The 21,702-nt window shown below is 41.1% G+C and overlaps 1 protein-coding gene across 1 annotated transcript in view; it reads right to left on the bottom strand.

The window, feature by feature from the left end:
- Nucleotides 1-21,702, bottom strand: part of met (MET proto-oncogene, receptor tyrosine kinase) — a 70,322-nt gene that overhangs the window by 44,587 nt on the left and 4,033 nt on the right. The window contains exon 3 of the mRNA XM_044192819.1: nt 280-483. Coding sequence (XP_044048754.1) covers nt 280-483 — 204 coding nt within the window. The remainder of the gene's footprint in view (nt 1-279; nt 484-21,702) is intronic.

Below are 21,702 nucleotides of genomic sequence, written 5' to 3'. Positions count from 1 at the left end.
GTTGCTTGGTCATAGTTTTCCCTAACCTGCCTCTAGCAGAGGCACCTGCAGCCAACTGTGTGTTGTGTCTCCAGCAGGGCGCTTTCACTCCTCACGTACCAACATCCTGCCGCATTTACATGAACAATGAGAGAGGGAAACCACACTGGCCACTGTAGCCTCAGGGTCTCTGTTTATGCCTAACTGCTAGTAATTTCCATGCAAATTAGGTTCCTGCCCGTCTTTTCAAAACATTTATTGTAAAAAATTACTAAAGACAGAACAACGTGACTTCTTTACCTGTATGTGGCGTCCGTCGGCGGTGCCCAGGTATGCCACTGCACGGCCATGGACTGGCACCACGGTGATAGAGGTAACCAAGGTGTTTGTCAACTCTTTGTGCCAGTACTCCAACCTTTGGACAAACTGGGTCACCTGCAGGCGGTACTCGCCCTCTTTCCCTTCATGGATTCCCTCATGTGGGTCGCAGTCGTCTGATGAACTCTGCAAACAAACCAAAGGCATCAGAAAAAATTCCCTGAAGTGTGCACCAAGAATAACAACATATACAGTGAGAATAATAGTGGAGAGAGTGCTTCTTATTGTGGTTACAGGCATGATATTGATATGAAATAAAGCTCAGCCAAGAAATGTCAGCAACATCAGCGTGGTCATGTTTAGCGTTGAAAAAACCCACTTCAAAGAAGTAAACTTGTCTAAGAATAAAAATCTGGAGCAAGCAGTAAAGACTGCTGATTGCCACAAATATTAGTTAATTCACTGTTTACCATACTTTTTGGGAATCGTCAGCAAGATTGGCTCACTTCCAAACAGATTACTCTCCTACTAAACTACTCATTATATAATATCATGTTGAACTATCTTCTTTCATATCTTGCCCGATGGGGGAGGGTTAAGGGCCAAACCTCCTAAGCTCCCCTTAGCTACTCTTTCATCAGGCCATGCTCGTAATGGAGGTCTCGGCGTGATAGTACCTCTAGTGCAAGTACACACTTTGTTGAATAGAAGTATGGGTATGGCAGGATTTCATGGGAAACAGCGAGGATACTTTCATGCTGTTTTTCATTCCATGAACTGCTTTTTCCCCTCTCCAGCTGGGCAAATCCACATTGTTTCCTCTTTCTCCACCCTCCTCTTTCTCTTCTTCTGTCTCCTCACTTGAGTTTAGAACCAAAATGTGTCACTCCAGCTCCCCTGTTTGGTTTTCAAATGTCGCTGGGTTGTGCAGATTGTTGTGTCTGGAGCCTTTGGAGCATACAGTGAAAGCACAGACTGTAGCCAGAGCTGGATTCAGGGCCCTTTCTCTATCAATACCCCCCCCCCCCTTACTGCCCAGCCCTGCTCTCTCAGTGCTCTGGCTCTTTTTGTGTTTAGTCATGGCCTCCTGTCCCAGCCTCAAGTTTCATTAATTATTAATGACCCAGAGGGTGGCGGGCCTCTTGTGGCTCTTAAGGTCCTTGACCTGGCTGCCTGACCAGGCCTGAGCTTTGTGTTGTTTTCTCAGCTTCAGTGGATGATCACCTCTTCACTGGAGTCAAAATGGGGGTTTACAGGTTGAATGGTTATGACATCCTGTGGATGCCTTCATTCAGAGTGCTTCAGTGCCATTAATGCATATGTTTTAGCAGGAAACTCCTAACTCTGAATGCCTTGCTTTCCTCACAAAGATGTTTGTGACCTTAGTTTTGACCTTTTATTGTGACTTAAAGGGTAAAAACTGATCTTGTTGCATCAAACAAAGTTGGTTTTAATCACTTACAGACTCACAATCTCTTACTACCTAAAGCACTGCCTGGGTCATAAGGCCATTACTTGCGGTTTGTGTGAAACATGCTGCATCATTTGTTTAATGTAGATCTCAAAGGCAAGCTTTGAAGATGAGGAGAACAATGGTGGAATAATAAATCAGGAAAGTTTCTTTCTTGGTGACATTACATAGCCGAGACGAACGGGACCGCACGAAGAGGAAAGCAGAGGAAAGCAGAGAAACCTGGCTAACTGACAAGCACGCAGCAACAAACCTTGGTTAAATTAAATGTCCTCAAGGCTAGTGGCTGCAGTAGAGAGACAATGGTTAAGTCAAACCCGGGGAAAATGTGAAGGAAATTGAAAACTGGAAGAAAGGTTGGAAGTTTTTATGCCAAACGCACAGCTGTGAGGTGGTGCAGCCAGCTGATCTGCACTGAATTACTCTGTGTTAAAGAGAGGAGAAATAGTGCAAACTGGATAAGAAATAAGTTTGTGCCTGAAACTGATTTGAAATTGGACAAAGATATAGACACGTAGGTAGAGAAGAGGGTTTGACAAAGTCCGAGAGCTAAGGCAGAAGAAACTTCTCTTCTTAAACACGATGGACAGGTTGTCTTTAATGTGTGAATCTGTGCGTGTTTGTGTGTGTAATCACACTTTTACAATGTCGACCTTTACCCAGAAATTCAGTGTAAAATTAAATATGATCCATTGTAACTCCTGTTTGGACATTCAGGACAGACCGGCTAGCACTGAGCACATATGAAAAACATGGGATTCTGCCAAAACTCTTCTCACTTCTCAAAACTACAGCAGATAGAGACATGATCGCTGTAGAGATTATGCCACGCGGCTCAAAAAACAGGCCCTGGGCTGATTATTTTCAGAGCAAACAAACAGGACTTTGGGTTGTTTGTTGAAGCGGAGCAGGACGATGGGAGGGAGGACTAGAAGGGTCTTGGAGGCATTTCTCTGCCTCTGTTGAGGTATTCCTGAGGATCAAGGCAATGAAATTGGACAGTGGAAAGGCTGTTTTGACAAGCTTTGTTTGAAGCTCCGCTGCTGTTATCCTTGGCTGTTTCTTGGCACAGAGACAGAGAGTTTTAGAGGACGTCACACTGACACTGCCATGGAGGCAAACAGGTTCCTCAAGAAAAGTAAAGTTTTGCACAATTTAATAAAGAATTTAAATATATACTTTTAATTAAAGAAGAATTAATTAATTTAAGACAGAATTTAAACAACAGTTTACACTGGCCAGTGACGGACAGATATACAAGATTTTCACAATAAGTTTTCATGCTAATTAGACAAGAAATGTTTCCTAGCAAAGAGAAAGAAAGAAAACTTAATTTCTTTTATTGACTATAAAACCTCTTAACGGTGGTTTTAGAACACTGGCAGCAGTTTATAAACTGTATGTATGAGCTACAAGAGTTTCAAAAGGTCAATATGTTGGGGGGTAGGGGTACATATTGTTTGAAATTTAATCTTGTTAACTTTACTGAAATTCAGTCCAGTTTTGATAAATGGCAAGACATCTTTTCACCTGCAAGTCACCACTTGCTGATACAATACCTAAGTTTTAGTACTTATACCAAAATGTGCCAGCTGTCGGTGTTGTAGTTTTTGATACTCGGTGCTACAGACATATTTTAGTCCACATCAGATAAGAATTAAGGTTTGATACACAGCCCTAATGGAGGATTAATCATTGACTTATTGATTAATAACTCCATAAATGACTATTAACATTGATTCCATTTGAAGTTTAAGCTGAGTTTAAAGAATTTTTTTCACCTTTCTCTTACATTCGTCTTTTGGAAGATTTACGGTGTTGGCAAGTGCTCCTGATGTTCTACATCTTTCAGGCCAGTTTGTGAATGTGTCTTTCAGCTGTAGAACAGGCACCGTGGGGCAGATATGTGAAATATTGTACACCTTTTGCCCCATACTTAACCAGCAGCCATTGTCCCCAAAACAACGGCATGGCGATAGGGTTTCGGTGTCGTGGAGCTCCTAAACCTTGCGGCACTGCTCAGGAGAGTCAAGAGGGGCGTGAAAGATGATCCGCATGGTCTAATGTCGTTTTCATACTCTCACTGTGGCCCCTGGGTCCTGTGTGAATAGATACACTAATGCCTGAATTATAAACCATGGACTGGGTTACTGGCAGGAGAGGGTTTGGATACAAGCACTGTGTCGTGCAAAAATAGGGTAAGGGCGCTCTTGCTAATGTACAAAAATACACATCATGTTGCGGAGGCTTGGCCCGAGTTAACATACTTGCACACATGCACAAACCCGTGGAGTCTGTCTCGTTTCTGGCTGCTCAGCTGGCTCTCTCACTGGACTAACAGACCTCTGACCTCCGGATTGCTTGTGATATTGTGCACTCCAGACAGCAGAGAGGTTTGGTTGTCATCAGGGTGTGTGAAAATGCATTTTTTAGAGAAAGTGAAATGCAAAGGAATGTGGAGTGCGCATTTATAAGTTTCTGTATGTGTGTGCATGTGTGTGTGTTGGGGGGAGTGTATTGTTGCGGTAATGTTGGGACACACATTACAGTACTCCACCTGGACTTAGGGTGCACGTTACTCTGCAACCTGACCCTCAGTAGCTGTAATGACCGTGACGTGTGTGTGCGTATATAAGTACACAGGTGGCTGGTCGCTCCGAGCACATGCAGTCATGTGTTAATGTGTGTTTGCATGTGTGTGTATTGCTGTAGGGGACTGTCAGGGTGTTAGGGACAGTTAAGGGAGTGAGAGAAGTTTACAATAAGCCGAAGACAGATCCTGGCACTCACAGTGCAGCTGGCCTCGCCCTCGAGTGGCCCCCCAGACGCCAGGCAGGACTTTGTTTACAATGGGGCCCTGAGGTGGGCACGGGCAGAAAAATGGCCTTACACATAAACAGGTCCAAAAGAAGGCAGGGAGAATAATATGTGGAGATTATAGTAAAAGTAGACATCTTGTTTTTCAGAAATGTAACAGCATGATACTGATCAGATTGATGTAATCATTGTTTTCAAGTGCAGTTATATTCACATATAATGGTCACTCTGTGTGGCCAGAAAATGGGATCTTGGATTAATTTAGCATGTATGAAAATTTTCAAAAATAGACACTGTTCTGTAAATGACAGTCATCATGGCGTCACTTACTGTGGCTGTCTCGGTGCAGCGATGCAGCAAACTGGAGGTTTTCTAAAATCACTGGTTTCCAAAAGACATCTTTCATGTAAAATTCCACAACTGTCATTTGCCAGAATCTGAGGCTGCAAGTAGCTGAAAAGGTCTTTGCTCTGTGCATGAACGGTGAGATACATACATGTACAGTAATGTAAAAGAAGCTCAGCCTCTGCTACATCGATTTTGACTTATTTTCAAAATAAAATCCCTCTGCCACGAGTCCCCCAACTTTATGGAAGTACAATACTAAATTGGTGGAGTACTCTTATAACCAAAGATATTCAAGTTGTCCAAACATTAGCTGACCTTTCCACACAGAGGAACACTACGGTGTCCATGATGAGATATTGTATCCTTTCCTGTGAAGGAATGCAGTCTTTACATTATTCATGCTCACAACATGTAATTTGCATTTCAGAGTCCATGCTTACTTCATGAAAATGTTTGAGCCTGTGCTGAGAAAGTCTTTCCTCCAAAGATCATCCTCCAAAACTGCACTGCCCACAAACTACAACCACCCAACATAGCTCACAGATCATGGCGTAATCCTTTTCTTTATTTTTCTAATACGTAAGACAAATTACTTCTTGTGCAAAATCTCTTCATTACGAAAGCAAGAATTCTGATGCACCGCTGGCAGAAGGATATTCTCTTGTTCAGTCCAGATACTGAAAATAAGAACTTATTGTTTCATAAAAATGTTATACAGAGTGTCTTAAAACCTCTCTGTCTCTCCCACTTTCCTCCAGCCGGTCTTGAGTTAAATTTTGCCCTTTCGCCCCCCTACTCTCCTGACCCTCCTTCAATTCTTCTCTTGACTAACCACCTTCCTCTCTTTTTTCTATTTCCTTTGCCTCCCCGCACACACACACACACACACACACGGTCCATTCTAACAGCTAAATAATCTTTTGGTGTGTGTGCATGTTTGTGTGTGTTCTCCAGGCTTCTCCCACAGAGGAACAATGCAGCTTCCAGCCTCTCAGCGCCACTAAATCACCATAACTGTATGAAACCTGGCTGGGTGAATGATGATCCAGCATCCTCTTTCTCCTCTGCCCCCAATAAGAGACTAAAATATCATCTCTGAAAACACAGTTAGGGCAGATTTTTCATCGCTGCTTGACAAAGCAACTTCTTTTCCTGCATGTATCAACACATTTTTCTCTTCTTCTCTGAGATCGGGGATTTATGCAATTCAAAACAAGGGGAAAAATGATGGACTGCTGAGTTCGGTGATCAGGGGCCAAAAGACACTATTTCTGCTCTTTCTGAGAACTTCTTTGATTCCACTTCTACTAAACGGCAACAGCACATTTTTCAGATGAGCGTTCCAGAGTTGCCCTGCAAATCCACATTTCGGTCAGACTGACACAGTAGCTAAAGTTACAGTCTGCAGATCAAAGAGAATTAGATAGGTCAACTCCTTAATACATTCTTACTTTCACAAATAGAGATGAGATATTAAGAGAGAATATTTTTCACATGGGAAAGTTTCTGAAATTATTCAATAAGGCCAATTTCTGTGGTATGTATTTAACAGATGGGTCGTTTGTCCATTGATGATTGATACTAGGTTACATCCATGCAGCTCTTATCCTAGGTGTTTCATAAAAGCTCCTGACATATGAGATACATTACACCATATAAACCTAGGCTTGTCATGCTTGGCTTGCACTTTCCACATGAAACAAACAGTAAAACATTCCCACTGGACTCACACTTTCCTCCCTGACTTTTATTTGTTTAAATACTGAGGTCACATCGATATTTGTGACATCTGCTGTGAAGATGCTGTGGCAGGGACTCTCATGATGGTTATCACTGGCTGCTTATAATGTTAGTGAGACAGGATTGTAAGCTATTCAACTATCACACTTAAAATCATAATAATAATAATAATAATACAGATGCTGGGTGTAGTTGATGGTGTTGGGGGTATCACTGCTGAAATAAGGGTTAGGCTGTAATTACGTAAGTCAAACTCATTTTTACCTCCCCTACCTCCTGTGAAGAAACTCTCAAGCTCTCACTCAAACTTTCAATGGTTTTTTTCCATTCATATAGCGAGCAAAAGAGCACACAATGGTGATGGACTAATGGCACTAACCTTGTGCACTCATGACCTCTCGTTGTTTAAAATCAGTATCCTGTTGTTGTGGGTGTGACAGAGAGTGATGAGGAAAGATGCAGCACAAAAGACTGCTCCAAGTTCAAGGTTAATTACTGCACAAAACTGCCTATAAAGTTTGAATTGTTAATTCAAGCAAAAAAATGACTTTTTGCTGAGTCATATAATTTCCTCGCGGCCCAGTAGCAAATGCTCCATAGCCCAGTGGCGGTCCATGGCTCGGGGGTTGGGAACCACTGTTCTAGCACACTGAATTTGAGGTTTAAGTGCTGGCTTTCAGCTTTAAAGGGTCGCTACACCCAGAAAAGCTCATATTTTCTTGCTTATAATAGCGGTATCTAGCCCTGCAAATAGTTTTGGTTTAATTTGTCCAGGTTTTGATGGCTATATGTTATATGTCTCTGATATTTCTGCCTTCACCACAATAAATTGGGGAAACATGTCATTGTTACTTTGCTGTGAGAAGATTTAATAAGAAAAGTTTCCTGGTAGAAAGTAGTCACAAAGACTGTTGGATTTTTTTTTCTTTTACAGTAAATGTCATTTTTCAATAGTGTGAGCCCCACAGACAAAACTCCATTCGCCTCCATTGTATTGGGTGGAGGCAGAATCTCAAAACCTGGACAAATAAAACCAAAACTGTCTGAATGGCTAGATATCACCATGGGTACATGAGAAAGTGGTCATTTGAGTGAAGCCAAACCATTAATTTTAGGCAGTTTACATTCACATCAGATGAATGGTGTAGGTCTTTTTATATATAGCCCCCAAGGGTAAAAAAGTATTAAAAGTATAATGTGGATGAATATGGATGTGAACACCTTAATGCTTTCTGACTGCACTGTAACTAAATGAGTAATGACACTGGGTAATTTTCAGGTTGCAAATGAGCGCCACTTCATGCTTTGCTTTTTCAGCCTGGATATTACTCATTCAGAACATTATTTTAGTGCATTAATGTCTTCTTGAGGTGAGATCAATCTCCAATGTGACAGCTAAGCGGAGCGATCAGTCGTATTTACTAAAGCAGCTGCCATTCCCACATGTGCTCTTAATTATAGAAACACATGAATGTAATGGGGAGGGGGGTGATTTATTGTTGAGGCTGTTTCAGAGAGTTAGCACCAATCATCTACTTGCATGACTGTATTAGCATTAGCTTTACCCTCTCCCTTTGATTACTACAGCCACAGGGGTTTAAAAGTACAGCTGTTCTGTCATGCACAGCCAACAGCATAACTGAAGATGTCAAAATAAGTGGCCCTTTATGCCGAGGAGGACTACATTTGATTTGAAGCGAGGATATGCACACAAGTTTTAAAAAGATACAAACTGACATTTTTCAAAGTTATTCAGCCAAATCTCTTTTTTTCCAGAATTCCTGCTTCCTAGCAGTCTGGAATAATCAAATCCATCCACCGGTGGACACTTGGCAGAATCTCCGCAGTGAAGATTTCACTGTGAGCAGAAATTGCCAAAAACAGCTCCTCAGGCCTTCTCGCTACCATTTAAAGCATACTGCGTTCATGACTGTAAGTGGCTCTCTGCTTCTCATTTTTTTCAGATCTGCGAGGCGATTTTCAATCTTGGAGACAGATTGAACTGTGGGGGCTCATATATGAGGTAAGGCAGGGAAACAACAGCTGGAGAGCTGCAGCCCAACAGCAGCCGTTGAGGAGCAGCCAGATAACCTCAGGTTGTAAACAGCACTGGACTACGCCTCAGCAACAAGGCAGCTTATCAACCGAAGGTCAACATAAGGTCTGAAAACGCGGGCCTCCTCATCTCAGCACGGTCCTGGATGGGATGAGATCACTGGCAGACGTTGTGCTGGCAGAAACGCTGTGCTCATACTCCTAGGCGATCTCAGATCAGAGCCAGATGAGGAAAACCAAACAAATACAACTGCAGAGCGTTTGCGACAGCGGAATCTGAAATGTAGCGGCGTGGAAGAAAACGTTCTTCACAGGGAATGTACTTTTTATTGCTCAGCTGCATGGCCTTTCATATTTGTCCCTTTTCACCAAGTGACACAGAAAAGCAAATGTAATATTCCAGCAGCTTTGCATGGAAACCGACAGAGCTAAATATAATCGCGAAATCCCATGGAAACACAAACAGCCAAAACCTCATCAAAAAACTTCAGAAAACAGACGTGGTTTTTGTGGAAGCAGATCTTTATGTAGTCACAATCAAATATTTCACAGCATGTCGTGACAGCTTGCAGGTGGCAGCCATTCCTGTGCTCTATATTGCATGACGAAGCAAACAAAAGACAAATCAACATGGCCTCTGTCCTCAGAGAGCTGACCATGAGTCCAACAATACATCATTGTGCTACTTTTTCACACTCCACAAACTCCTGGAAGTTGGCATCTGGCTTTGGAGTGTTGCTCAACCTCCTTCTCACACACTTGTACACATATATCAAGGATCTTCAAGGATCGGGCTCTGAATAATTTTGCTGCATCTGCTTGCGCTCACTTACTGAGTCACCAGGCCTGAAGCCAGAATTTTTAATGCTCAGGACTGTAGGATCTCAATATACTGACTTCATGATGAGGGCTTGGTTCCACGTTTTAGGCCTACCTTGAAAAATGTGCAGGCTGGCAGGTGTGTGATGCAACCTACCAATAATGGTTTCTTGACCTGAAAGCAAACTGGTAATCATTCCCCCCAAATAAAAACAACAGTTTAGTCAGGTTTGCATACCTAACAAAAAATAATTCTATATTCCCATAAAAACAAAAAACAGCCAATAGCTGTTTTGGGAAAAAAAAAACGGAAAGAGTCCAGCTGCTGACAAAATCAGGCCTTTAACCGGAAAACACACCATTCAGTTCCGAGAAAAGTTACTCAGCCCTCTCAGGTGTGAGCTTGCCTTCCTCATGCAATATGATTCAAGCTAGGATCACTGATGAGGAGGAGGATAAGATCAAAGCCTGCAGGAGACAATATCTGTGGTGTCCCAGGGATTGACTAGATGGCTTCCCTGTTTGTGGTGCATTGTTTGGGAGCGCAGCAGGGTGATAAAAGCCATACAAGTGTGCGGACAGAGAGATGGGGAGGAGGGTTTCTTCTTTATTTGCCTTCATTACTTGAGTACACATTCAGGCACAATCCTTTGCTTGCATTGTGTGGGGATTACTGGTTGAATGGAATGGGGGGATTAGTCCTCATCTGAGGTGAGACCTGGAATGACATGTTGTCCACTTCCATTTGGTTAAAAAATGTAGGTTACCTGATTAGTTATCTCTGTATTCAGGAAGCACGTTGAAATGATTGATAGAGGGCTATGTGTCACTGCAAATTTAGCATATTGCTCACATCAAAAGAGACTTAAAGGGTCAGTTCACCTAAAGTACCCGGAACTTTTATTCCCAGAACTACTTTTCAGGGAACTAAAAGGTTCCTTCATGCCGCTGCTGCTGTTGGTCGCAGGGGTAAACACACTGCTTCTGAAGCCTGCAGTTTAGTGTTCCCGCCTGTTTCGTCTGAAAAACCCATTGAAAAAAAACCTGTTGTGTCGCACGGCGACGACATTAACAAGATATGATTTTGTAACATCGATTTAGCCAACCCTTGCCTTAACGAACACCACGATTCTACACCATTAGCGATTAGCATTTGCTAACGTTAGCTTTTGGCTAGGGTAGCAATAGCATAACAACAATTAGCGCTATAGCATTTAACAAGCACCATGTGGGCCGTATGTGATTCACCTTCAACCGACTGGTCATCCGTTTCCGTGGCTTCCACCGTGGCTTCCAACAGTGCAGTAGCTGAGCAGCTATGCCAGAGAAGGCCGGCCTGTGACCCAGCAACGCATCAATCCAGACAGCCAAACCACTTGCTGCTCCGCTGGTCGGAGCTTGACCAATCAGAAATGTTCAGCGCAGCAAGCTCCACGCCGAAAGTTCCTGTACTTTTTGAAAGTACAACCCCCCCGGACAGGGACCTTTTGTGGGGTAAAATAATGTCCCCAGAACTTAATTTAGACCTCGGTCCCTGCGGTGGAAAAGGTCCTCCAAAGGTTCCGAGTCCCTGTGGACTCGAACTTACCTGTGGTGGTACCTAGCCATGCCGATGGTTTTGGTTTAATTTGTCCAAGTTTAAAGATTGAGATTTCTGCTTAAACCCTGACACAGTGGAGGTGAACAGTATTTCATTTGTGTTTCCGAAGGCTATGTGTTTCTGGAGCTACTTTCAAAGTGTCCTTGAGCAAGACACTGAACCCCAAATTGCTCCCAATGGGTGGTTCAACTGTTTTGCTTTAAAATCTCATATAATTACAAGTGAGTAAACATACATCTAAAGGATGAGCTGTCCAAAAGTTTCTGTCCAGGTTTCTTTGTGATATTGAGCAGGTCATCAACCAGAGTATGTGCATAAACAATCTACACTGCATTTTTCATCTACTCCTTACTACAAGTACTAAAGCTTGAGAAATATTGGGAGATGAGGTAAGACGCTTGCCAGCGTCTGTGGCCGCAGACCATTTGCTGCTCTAGTGACCTTTGTGATTATGAGCGTTTCAAAGGGCCAGACTCAGACCTTATGACAAAGCTTGAAGTATCCACAGCCAAGGAAATGAGAGTAATGGGGTCGAGGTGAGGCCGCTGCTCAGGACCGCAGCAGGAGAAAAGAAGATTGCTTTTGGTCCTTCATTTAGAGAGCTGGGGCTGACAGATAAGCATCCACATGTCTCATTTCAGTAGAGAGCAGGATATCACCATGTGGTGAAATAGAAGAGTAGGAGGCATGCCACTGATTAGGAAATAGCTTGGGGGCCTTGACTCATAAGCTCAGCGGAGCAAAGCTCCTCCATATTTGACACTAAACAAGTGTATGTATGTATAAGTGTCACAACTGGCTTCTGGCACTGCTGGCAAACGCCTCCATGCTGGTAAGAAAAGCATTTAAGAAATCCAATCAGAGCTGAGTCTTTCAGCAGGATGGTATTTGAGGAAAGTATCTCATTTGCAAGACAGTGTCAAAGCAGAAAGATGACATGACTCTGCCACAATGATCACCAAGGCACTTTGTGCAATTGGCTGGAAACAAAGTATTTTATCCATCAGCCAACCACAGTGAAGGATAGATTAAAATTACCAGCTGTATTTGAAAGTTTGCATTAGAGTTGCAACTGATGACTTTTTTATGGACAAATGATTAATTAATCAATTAGTCTATAAATTGTCAGAAAAAAGTAAAAAATAGGTAAACATTGGGACAATAACTTCCCAGAGGCCTAACTGACATTGTTAAATTGCTTGTTTTGTCCCACTAATGACCCCAAACCCAAAGATATTCAATTTACAGAGAAAAGCAGCAACATGTCACATTTGAGAATCTGAACAAGTAACAATTGAGAAGAGAAAAAACAACAAATGATGCTTCTTTATCCGACAGGGTGTCGGCCTAGCCGTGGCCTAAATTGAACCATATTTGGCTGATGGTGGCTGGTGGTAATTTCCCACCCTGCTTATTGGAAGAGAGCTTGTGGGCACTGACGGTTTGCATATTTACTACTCTTTATCTAGGGTACAAAGATAAGATGTGCATACAAAAGCCCATGCAAAAGGATTTACACACACTTCCAGCTTTCCAGCAAAACAAGAAACCAAACGCCTGGGCTAACCATTAACTCTGCAGATTATAAACTAAACACTAACATTGAGTGAATGTGAAATCATGTAGAAAATTGTCTAGGAAATGCCTGCAGACATGAACAGGCTCACATTGACCTGATACTACTGACATGGATGGGTAGTGTTGAAATAAAGTTGCTGCAATCCATGCATGACAGTTTTATCTTCTACCATCAAAGTATTATGAAATCTGTTATTCTGTAAGGTTGTCATTAGTAAAAAATCTATGAAGATTAATGATCTATTGTAGCACAATTCAACATGTGGCTTGTCACAGTTGGCACAGCTTCAAGGTAAGGTTATTTCAAGGGTAAGCTTTTACATTACATTGGATAAAGCACATGTTTTTTGCCTGATGTGCTGTGCAGCTGTATGTGGGTGCTGACCAAGCCTCTCCTCACGCAGAGGGACCTGCCTGGACACGGCTGCCAGGTGACTCAACTGCCCACCTGAGGGTGGAGGAGTGGAGGGCACACAGCTGTCAGCTCTCACTGAAAACACATCGCCATATGGCCAGTGAGAGTGTGCCGGGTCTTTTTTCCATGATGTTATAACATATGAACAGTAGCTCAGCCTGAACCTTGTTTTCCACCCACTGATATGGATGATTGTTGCACTGAAGCTGCCAATTACTGTAGATTTATTTTTAACCGCTTTTGTTGCTTTTTTTTAACACTAAAACTCTCCGATGGAACTCTGAAATTAGTATTTTAGGGCTGCAACTAATGATTATTTTCATTATTGAATAATCTTTTGATCATTAATCAATTGTTGAATTGAGTTTGGGCCATAAATTGTCAGATCACAATTTTCCAAAGCCCAAGTTGACATGTTCAATAATTAAAAACCTAAAGATATTTAGTTTAATATCATTGAAGATGAAGAAAATTAGCAAATATTCACATTTGCGAAGCTGGAACCAGTGAATTTTTTTATATTTTTGATTAACTGATCATCAAAATAGTTGCTGATTAATTTTCAATCGATGGACTAATAGATTAATCAACTAACTGTTTCATTAAATTTGCTATTATTTTCTGTTTTTATAGACAATGTTATCAACAATTTGTCTAACTCTGCTGTGTGTGTACCTGTGTGCACACATGTTCATGTGAAGATCTGTGTCAAAGTGAGTGTTATGAGATGGATGCAGGTAATCGAAACACAGCAGATCTAATCTCATTCTCATTACAAACACAAACGCAGTCTTCTTTATCAAAACGAAGGCTCACGAGGCGTAAAATGATAAGGAAAGGACGGGACAAGAACGTAGTATTTTCATTCTTTTGTCGATTCCTGTTTGCTGCTGGAGACCCGCCCGCCTGCTGAGAGCACCGCTGGGTTCTGCACTCGGCGATGGCATGGACAGGCTCGGGCATGTGGGACACAATCTGTGACATCTGTGGTGAAAAACCCTGAAAAGGGCAGTGGTGCCTCTATGCTAATTTTCATCATTTTTATGTTTATGTTCATCCTACCTCATGAAGGATTAGCTTCTTGCGTGGCATGACACAAACATAAAATCTGGCACATCATTTCCCCTTATCTTATGGTACAAAACTTTTGCATCCATCAACAACTGTGTCTGGTAGATTCCAAATCAGGAAATCTTACTACACCACTCAAAAACAGACGTCTATATATCAAGATTCATATTCTTTTTTTGAAAACTTAAAGTTCATATTTGACAAAGTTATCTCTCTGATCCACAGTCTTTACTCCAAACACGTTTACACTTTATGTTATGTACTTTGATGACTAAATATGGTAATTATGTTTCTCCATAATGTAAATCTACTATTGCTACTTCTGTCTACCCTGTACGAGTGGCACCCATTGCTGTCTGGCAATGAAAGAAAATGGCAATAACACATTTCCAAAATAAGATTAAAAGGACTACACCAACATAAAAATCTCATTATTCATCTTATACATCTTTTCTGGGGTGGAATTGCAGCATCAAAATATCTCCAGAATATTACTTCAAGATGATGATAATGTTGATGTTATGTGTATCAGCTCCAGTAAAGCCCACTGTTCTGTACATCTGGTTCGTGCAGAGGGAGAGCTCAAGCGAACAAATACCAGCTTAGTGATGGCATGAGCAGGCTGGGGCATGTGGGGCTAAAAACAGTGACATCCACAACAGAACCCATCGAATCAGCAGCATTACTGAGAGATTCCCAGTATTAAGTCCATCTATTGTCGGGCTGCTGCAGATCTCATCATGTGTCACTGGAAAACTACAATGAATGCATGAAATATCAGGGACACTTAAACTCATGATTGATTTATTAGGAATTAGTGTTATTACAGCAAATCTCCTCTCAGTAGGAGGTGTAGATTTTATGGCTTTGACACATGCAGTTTGCAGTGTTTTAGCTGTAAGGCAACTGATGCAAACTCATACATGTCTGAGAAAGTAAATAGTACATTTCATATGACAGCTTCGTGTTGAAAGCTCCCAGTGAAACATAGATTAGAAGCAGATAGGCCGAGACTGACAGTTTGCTAAATGTTCCTACATATTTGCGTTGTGTTTTTCTTGATGTGATAACTTTATATTTGGGAGTTTTTTGTTTTCATCATGCTGACCATCTCTTTTTCCTCTTTTGTCTTTCTTTCTTCTTTTTCTGTAAAGTCCTTTGTAACTGTTGTTTTGAAAAGTGCAAGGCGAATAAAGTTTACTCACTTAGTACATCAGTGAAATCTAAATTTGGAAACAAATGCAGCTATTTCCAGAGGTGCTGGAGCAAGTCCAAGGTGAGTTTCTAGCTCTTTAAGGAAAGACAAGTCAAGTCAAATTGCAAGTCAAGATGCAAGTCTTGCAGGCACCTGAATGCTGACCATTAAAAAGGACATTGCATCTGTGTTAATAGTTTAAGCTTTAGTTTAAGCTCCTTTCAATGCATCCTGTGTGGTTATGTAAGACCTACCTGGTACTATCCTATTTAGCTATTATTGTTTGGGATTTTACCAGGTCAAAACTTGAGACTTTTTTCCCCTTTCATGTCTGAAGTCATGTCTAAAGTAAGACAAGTCTCAAGTCCCCATTTTTGTGACTTATGTCCGATTTGAGACTCAAGTCAATAATCTGGCTCTTTCTCTTTTTTTTTTAAGTCTCATTCTAATATACATAAGACATCCACTATCCTAAGACCCTTACTTTGAATAATGTAACACTCCACAAAAAAAACTCCAAGTTAAATTGTAAAAAAAGGGGACGACCTCAGGAAGAGCAACAAGAACTGACACACACACACGCAATGTGTACCATATGTACTGAGTGGACAGAAGAGGCAGTAGTAGAGTAGTAATTACATGATGAACACACAATAAAGTAAGTCAAAGTCCAAGTAAAAAAAGTAAAAAGAGAAAACAGTATTTACACATATGTAATTCTGGACAGACCTCCACCAAGCCACTAGTTGTGGCTTTTACAGATTTATAACATAACTACAGACTCCATAGGCTCCTTGTTGTTTAACAGTTGCATATGCATGCATCTTGTCAGGAAAAACCTCTGCTGCATGCTAATTTCCACATTATTTTACTCTGCTGTATGTAAATGTCTTATGTACAAATAAAATGAAATCCTATCTTATCTAGTGACCAAAAAAACTGAGCCAAATATATCTTGGAAGTCACATAACTGGATCTTTATTCTATTTCATAATCAGAAATTATTAGGAATTCCGTAACAGAATAACATAAAATCAATGGGCCTCTGTGGGTGCTTGTTTGGCATTTTTTTCTAGTCAGCATTTAAAGCTTGTTCATTAAAACAGGCAGGCTAATTAAAATGACTGTTGGTCAAAAGCGTCTCCCAGCTGGAATTATATTACACATACTATAATCAATCAGGCCGAAGATTCAATTTAAAAGCAATCAGCATTTGGTGGGTTTTCTCGAATCAATGGTAATCAGATGATAATTTTGACCCATGGCTGTTCTTTATTTTTAGTCTCAAATGTTCCTGCTCCCTCAATAGACTTATGGGAATGGGTGCCAGACGTGTTGGGGACGCTCCAAATCCCTGCCATGGCTCTGCACACTACATTACCCAGCAAAATGGCCTTACATGGTTTTTTTTTCTAAAGCGATACTGTCAGGCAACAGCACATTCTGGGGGTTGGATCAATAGTTTAAAGAGTGCTTTTGATGTGAGAGGTGGAGAGCGACGAAATACTTTGTTCAAGAAAAATTTGGTTAAAGCTAGGGTAGGTAACGTTGGAGAAACTAGCGAGAGACAGCTAGCTTTTTAAAGTATCCAACTGAAAAAATCCCACCCCCTCCTGTCAAGCCTCCCTCCAAAGCCACTCCCCCAAAACACATTTTCATAAGCAATGAGTGCACGGGCAGAGTGCGCAGGTAGGCAGGCCAATGAAGTGATTGGATGGGCTTATTTCAGCCCCCCACTGAGTATTGATTTATTGATTGCTGTCGGGATGTAAAGAGAATTTCTTTTAAAATACCACAAAGAATGCTTCTGAAATACATTACCTACCTTAGCTTTAAACACAGCTTTACTCAACTCAGGTAAAATTTTGGCACACGTTTGGAAAATAATTAGTTAAAAGTATCATACTGGCTCAAAAACGTTAATGTGTGCACGATTAGTGATTACTCATTTCCGTGTGGCTTTTGTAAATAATAGAACGGACTATCAGTTTAACTGTTGAATATCGGTTCTCCTTTTTCAACAACTGAGTCAACTGAGGCCTTTTTGATGGGAACTATTGTTCTAAACTGTACCTAGAAAAGTAGCCCATTTTAAAAAATGAGCAAAAGCACAGTAATCAGTAGTTATACTCAACGTCTCACAGTGAAGAATAGTAATTATTATAGTTTATAGTTTCATGCTCTTCATGTAACTGAGAGCAGCCTGAAGACAGAAATGGCCCCGCAGAAACAATAAGAACAGCAGATCTGCTCCATCACGTAGACAGCCGTAAAGAGAGCCACTCATCATTATAACATTTATCATATCTTGCTGCCTAAACTGGAGTTAAGAGGCACGTCTGAGCTGACAACCACCACTTAAAAACTTCAAACTTGCTCTTACCCTGATGTTTCAACCTCATCCAGATCCCTATTGGGAGTTTTCCCAACAGAAATACACAGTTTGGTGGAGCAAATGACAAAAATAACCTCCAGTGTGCCTCGTCTGAGTGTTTACACCTTTTATGAATTTATGGCCGTGCTTATCTCTCCCAAACCTCATGATAACAGAGGGTCTACCTGCCATATGCCACTGAATACAAGTCATAAATATATTAAGCACTGCTATGATTAGATCATTCAACTACAGTCTTATAACACGAGATGGGCAGTTGTTCAATGGTCTTTTGTCGTTACAGCTTGCTTCTTAACCCGGCAGCTGAGGACAAGAGGATTCAAGTAAGACTGTCAGCAATAAATAATAAAAGAGAAATTGGAAAACAGTTTCCCAGTTGCACTGAGATAAAAGCTCTTTTGGCTGCAGCGATTCAGCACTTGACCTGCTGCGTCTGCATGTTTGCAAGATCAAATTCAAACAAATTTTGAAACAGCAGATTTTTGTGCCATTTTTCTCTGCTGAGTCCTGCAGAGAGAAAAAGTCAAGGTTCTGGTTTTGAGTGCGTCTGTGTTTGAGTTGGGGGTACTAAAAAGGGATGACTTAGTGAGGAAAGTATTGCAGCTGCAAAAGATTGAAGTCAGCATAATTTGATTTAAACTTTTAAGTCATATTGTTTGCAGACATATCAGAAGTACGTAGATAGTACTCTGCGTTAGAAACAGAATAATCTCTATAATAATTATACAGCACAGAGATGCTCCTGTACCTCTTGTAAAACTGATGTCATGACTCACGTCGACCCAGTAATCAAGTGAGTCAAGAGGAAAGAATGTCTAATAATGGAATAGTACACTCTCACTCGGAGTGATCAAAACAATAGTTTTCATACCGCCAGTCACTGTCAAGAGGTGGAAACAGACAATTACTGTTTGGGGTTTCAGGAAAGAAAGGTTTTTTTCAGCATTCATCACTTGGTACAATACAACTCTTGTTAAATAGTTTGAAGCCAGAGTAGCATGAGGTGTTAGTTGTTTGATTTGTAACAGGATGATCAAAGCAAAGATCCTGTGCACAGTAGCTCAACAGGCTCTGTGAGTTTACAGCGGTGGACAGCTTCTGACTTTTGCACAAAATGTGTTCACTGTTAAGCATTACATCAGACAAACAGACCTTTCACATCTGTACACCAACAACGCCAGGAGCCAGAAGATCTGTCTGAAGGCCTTCAAATGCTGAACTAGTTTCAACTTTTGCCTACATAGTGCTCCGTGACAAAAAAAGTTTCGAAATGCGCTGCACTCCAGCCGCCCCACCAGAAATGCTACAAGTCACATTGAAATATGTTGAGTTATGAGAGTTGTGTTGCTGTGTAAACAGGCTCTAATTTGTACCACAGAATTTTGTAAAACAAAAGACTGTGATCATATCATATCGATAAAAGATCATAATAAATGATCACTCATGAAAACATCAACCCAGATAAAAAGGCTCTTTGGTGTTACTGATGCGATGATCCACTTTCCCACAGGTGCTGGTAACAGGTGGGGGTCGAGGGGAGTGGGGAAGAGTCCTCGCCAGCGTGGCCGGCTGCCACAGCGGGTCAGGGGATCATCTTCCGCCCAGCTGCTGATGCCCTGTTATCCCCGAGCCATTCATCACGGCTCGCCGAGAGTCAGATATGCGCTGCCCGCGAACCCCCGCTCCCAGCATTCCTCACTTTCCCCTGTGGATCTCCACCGCTGATAGCTGTCAGGACCGCGCTGATGTACCCAAACACCCACCCACCATGTATCTGCATGTAATGCAATGCTGGTTTGGATCTGTTTTAGGAACTTGACCACATGTCACTCTTCATGTCTGTCTGTCTGATCTCTTCACTGCAGCCTGTGTCTTTAAAGGATCGCTGTGTAATATTTAGGAGGAGCTATTGGCAGAAATGGAATTTAATATTTATGTTTTAATTAGTGTATAATCACCTGAAAATAAGAATCGTTGTGTTTTCATTACCTTAGAATAAGCCGTTTTTATCTACATCGTTGCACGGTAATGCAGTGCAGATAGATATAAAGAGTTACCTCTTTCAATCTCCTGTTACCTTCTAACAATAATGTAACTGACAAAAGTTAAAAGGTACCCTTTTAACCACGTTTCTGACCACTAGTGGCACTATGGAGCAATATTTTGTTGCACAGATCCCCATTTATTTTGTATCTGGTACTCTAGTAGTACGTCCAGGATGATGCACAAGTGCCCACATGAGCAGAGGGGTAATGCTATTTCACTTATAGACATTTAGTGGAGGTAACTCGCCAAGAAATTAAGCAATGCACCAGAAAAAGGCAGGGGAGAAGAACACAACTAGCCAATACAAACATAGATATAAACAATTTGGAACAATTCAAAAAGGATATTCACAAAATCTTTCATGAGATATGTTTCAACGTGCGTGTTAGGCTTAATGGATACACACAATTATGAAAGTGAATGTAAACACAGGTGTGTTTCCAAGAGATAAAGAAGAAAACTAGACAAGGTAAATTAATGCAGACTTGATGTTCATTACGCAACTTAAAGTTTCAATAGTTGATTTTGATACTACAAAAAAATGAATGGTAACTAATGAATGTCTGGAACGCTAGAAAAGGAATTGAAATGTCTAAAACATAGTAGCCTATTTTTAAAAGAAAAATGATTAGCTGTGATGTAAAGTGTACATAGTTTGTTATAAATAGTATTTATAGTATATATAGTAGAAAACACTGATACAACCAATCTGAGATGTTTTCTACCCACGTTCCACCCAGCGTTATGGTGCATGGTTTGCTGCAAAGCAACAGCAGCAATAAATGTTCCTACTATGAAGGCACATAAAGCGAGGTTCAAACTAGTTCATAATACAAAAAATAGCCTGCATAGTAACACACGCCCAGTGTTTTGACAGAAGTCTTCAGGAGTGAGCTGGGTGTTTGCACATTACTCTGGCATTATTCCTGTATGTGCTTGCCCTTTGACAACATATTCAGTGTATAATATATCCAGGAGACTAAGGTAATCCAGTGATGATATACAGTACTGACTGGTGCTGAGGTTAAGTAAAGATGAAGTCAGAGGGGGCAGTGCTGGTACACATATTGACAGACCCTTTGGCAGGGTGGTCGGCAGTTAACCTCATGTCATTATTGATCAGGTGATTCAACCGATTGATTTAGTCCATGTTGATGGATTGGAGGTGAGTTAGTACAGGCAAGGTAACAACTGGCTTGCAGCAGCATTGGCAGGGGGGACGGTTACTTCAGTACAATGCATGTGAGGCAAAGTGCTGCCTTTCAGCTTTAATTTGAGGGTGATTACGTCCACATCAGATGACCAGTGAAGGTCATCTTAAACTGTAGCCCTATTTATACATAGTCGCCGAGTTTTGGGGTCAAAATGTATAGGACAAACTAAAATAAATTTGAATTAAACCATCATATTTAATATTTCAAATAATAATAATAATAATAATGATAATTACATTATCAAATAATAATAGTCTGAAGTCTCCAACCCAAATACATCAGCAGACACTTGGTATCTTCCCTGGTGACGCTCTGCCAAGCCTGTAGTTCAATCGTCTTCTCTTCATGCATGTTTAACTGGCTTTTTGCCCTCAGTCTTCAACAAGTGAAACACATCATGTTTCAGTTGAATTGAACCAGTCAAGACATTTCCACTGTTCTTGTCCGTATAGTCCTGATACTTGGCTAAGCATCCTACACTGTTCACCAAATATGGTTGTAAACATCCTCAAATTAAAGCTGAGAGTCATTCTACTCTTTAACCTCAATGTCATTGTTTCATTTCAAATCCAATGTGCTGCAGTACACAGCCAAAACATTGAAAAATGTGCCACTTTCCGGTAATGTAAAACAGGCATATA

Source organism: Siniperca chuatsi, linkage group LG4 (genome assembly GCF_020085105.1).
Source record: "Siniperca chuatsi isolate FFG_IHB_CAS linkage group LG4, ASM2008510v1, whole genome shotgun sequence".
In the NCBI taxonomy this organism is placed as follows: domain Eukaryota; kingdom Metazoa; phylum Chordata; class Actinopteri; order Centrarchiformes; family Sinipercidae; genus Siniperca; species Siniperca chuatsi.
The sequence above is the reverse complement of the archived record's forward strand: the minus strand, read 5'-3'. Positions and strand labels throughout refer to the sequence as shown.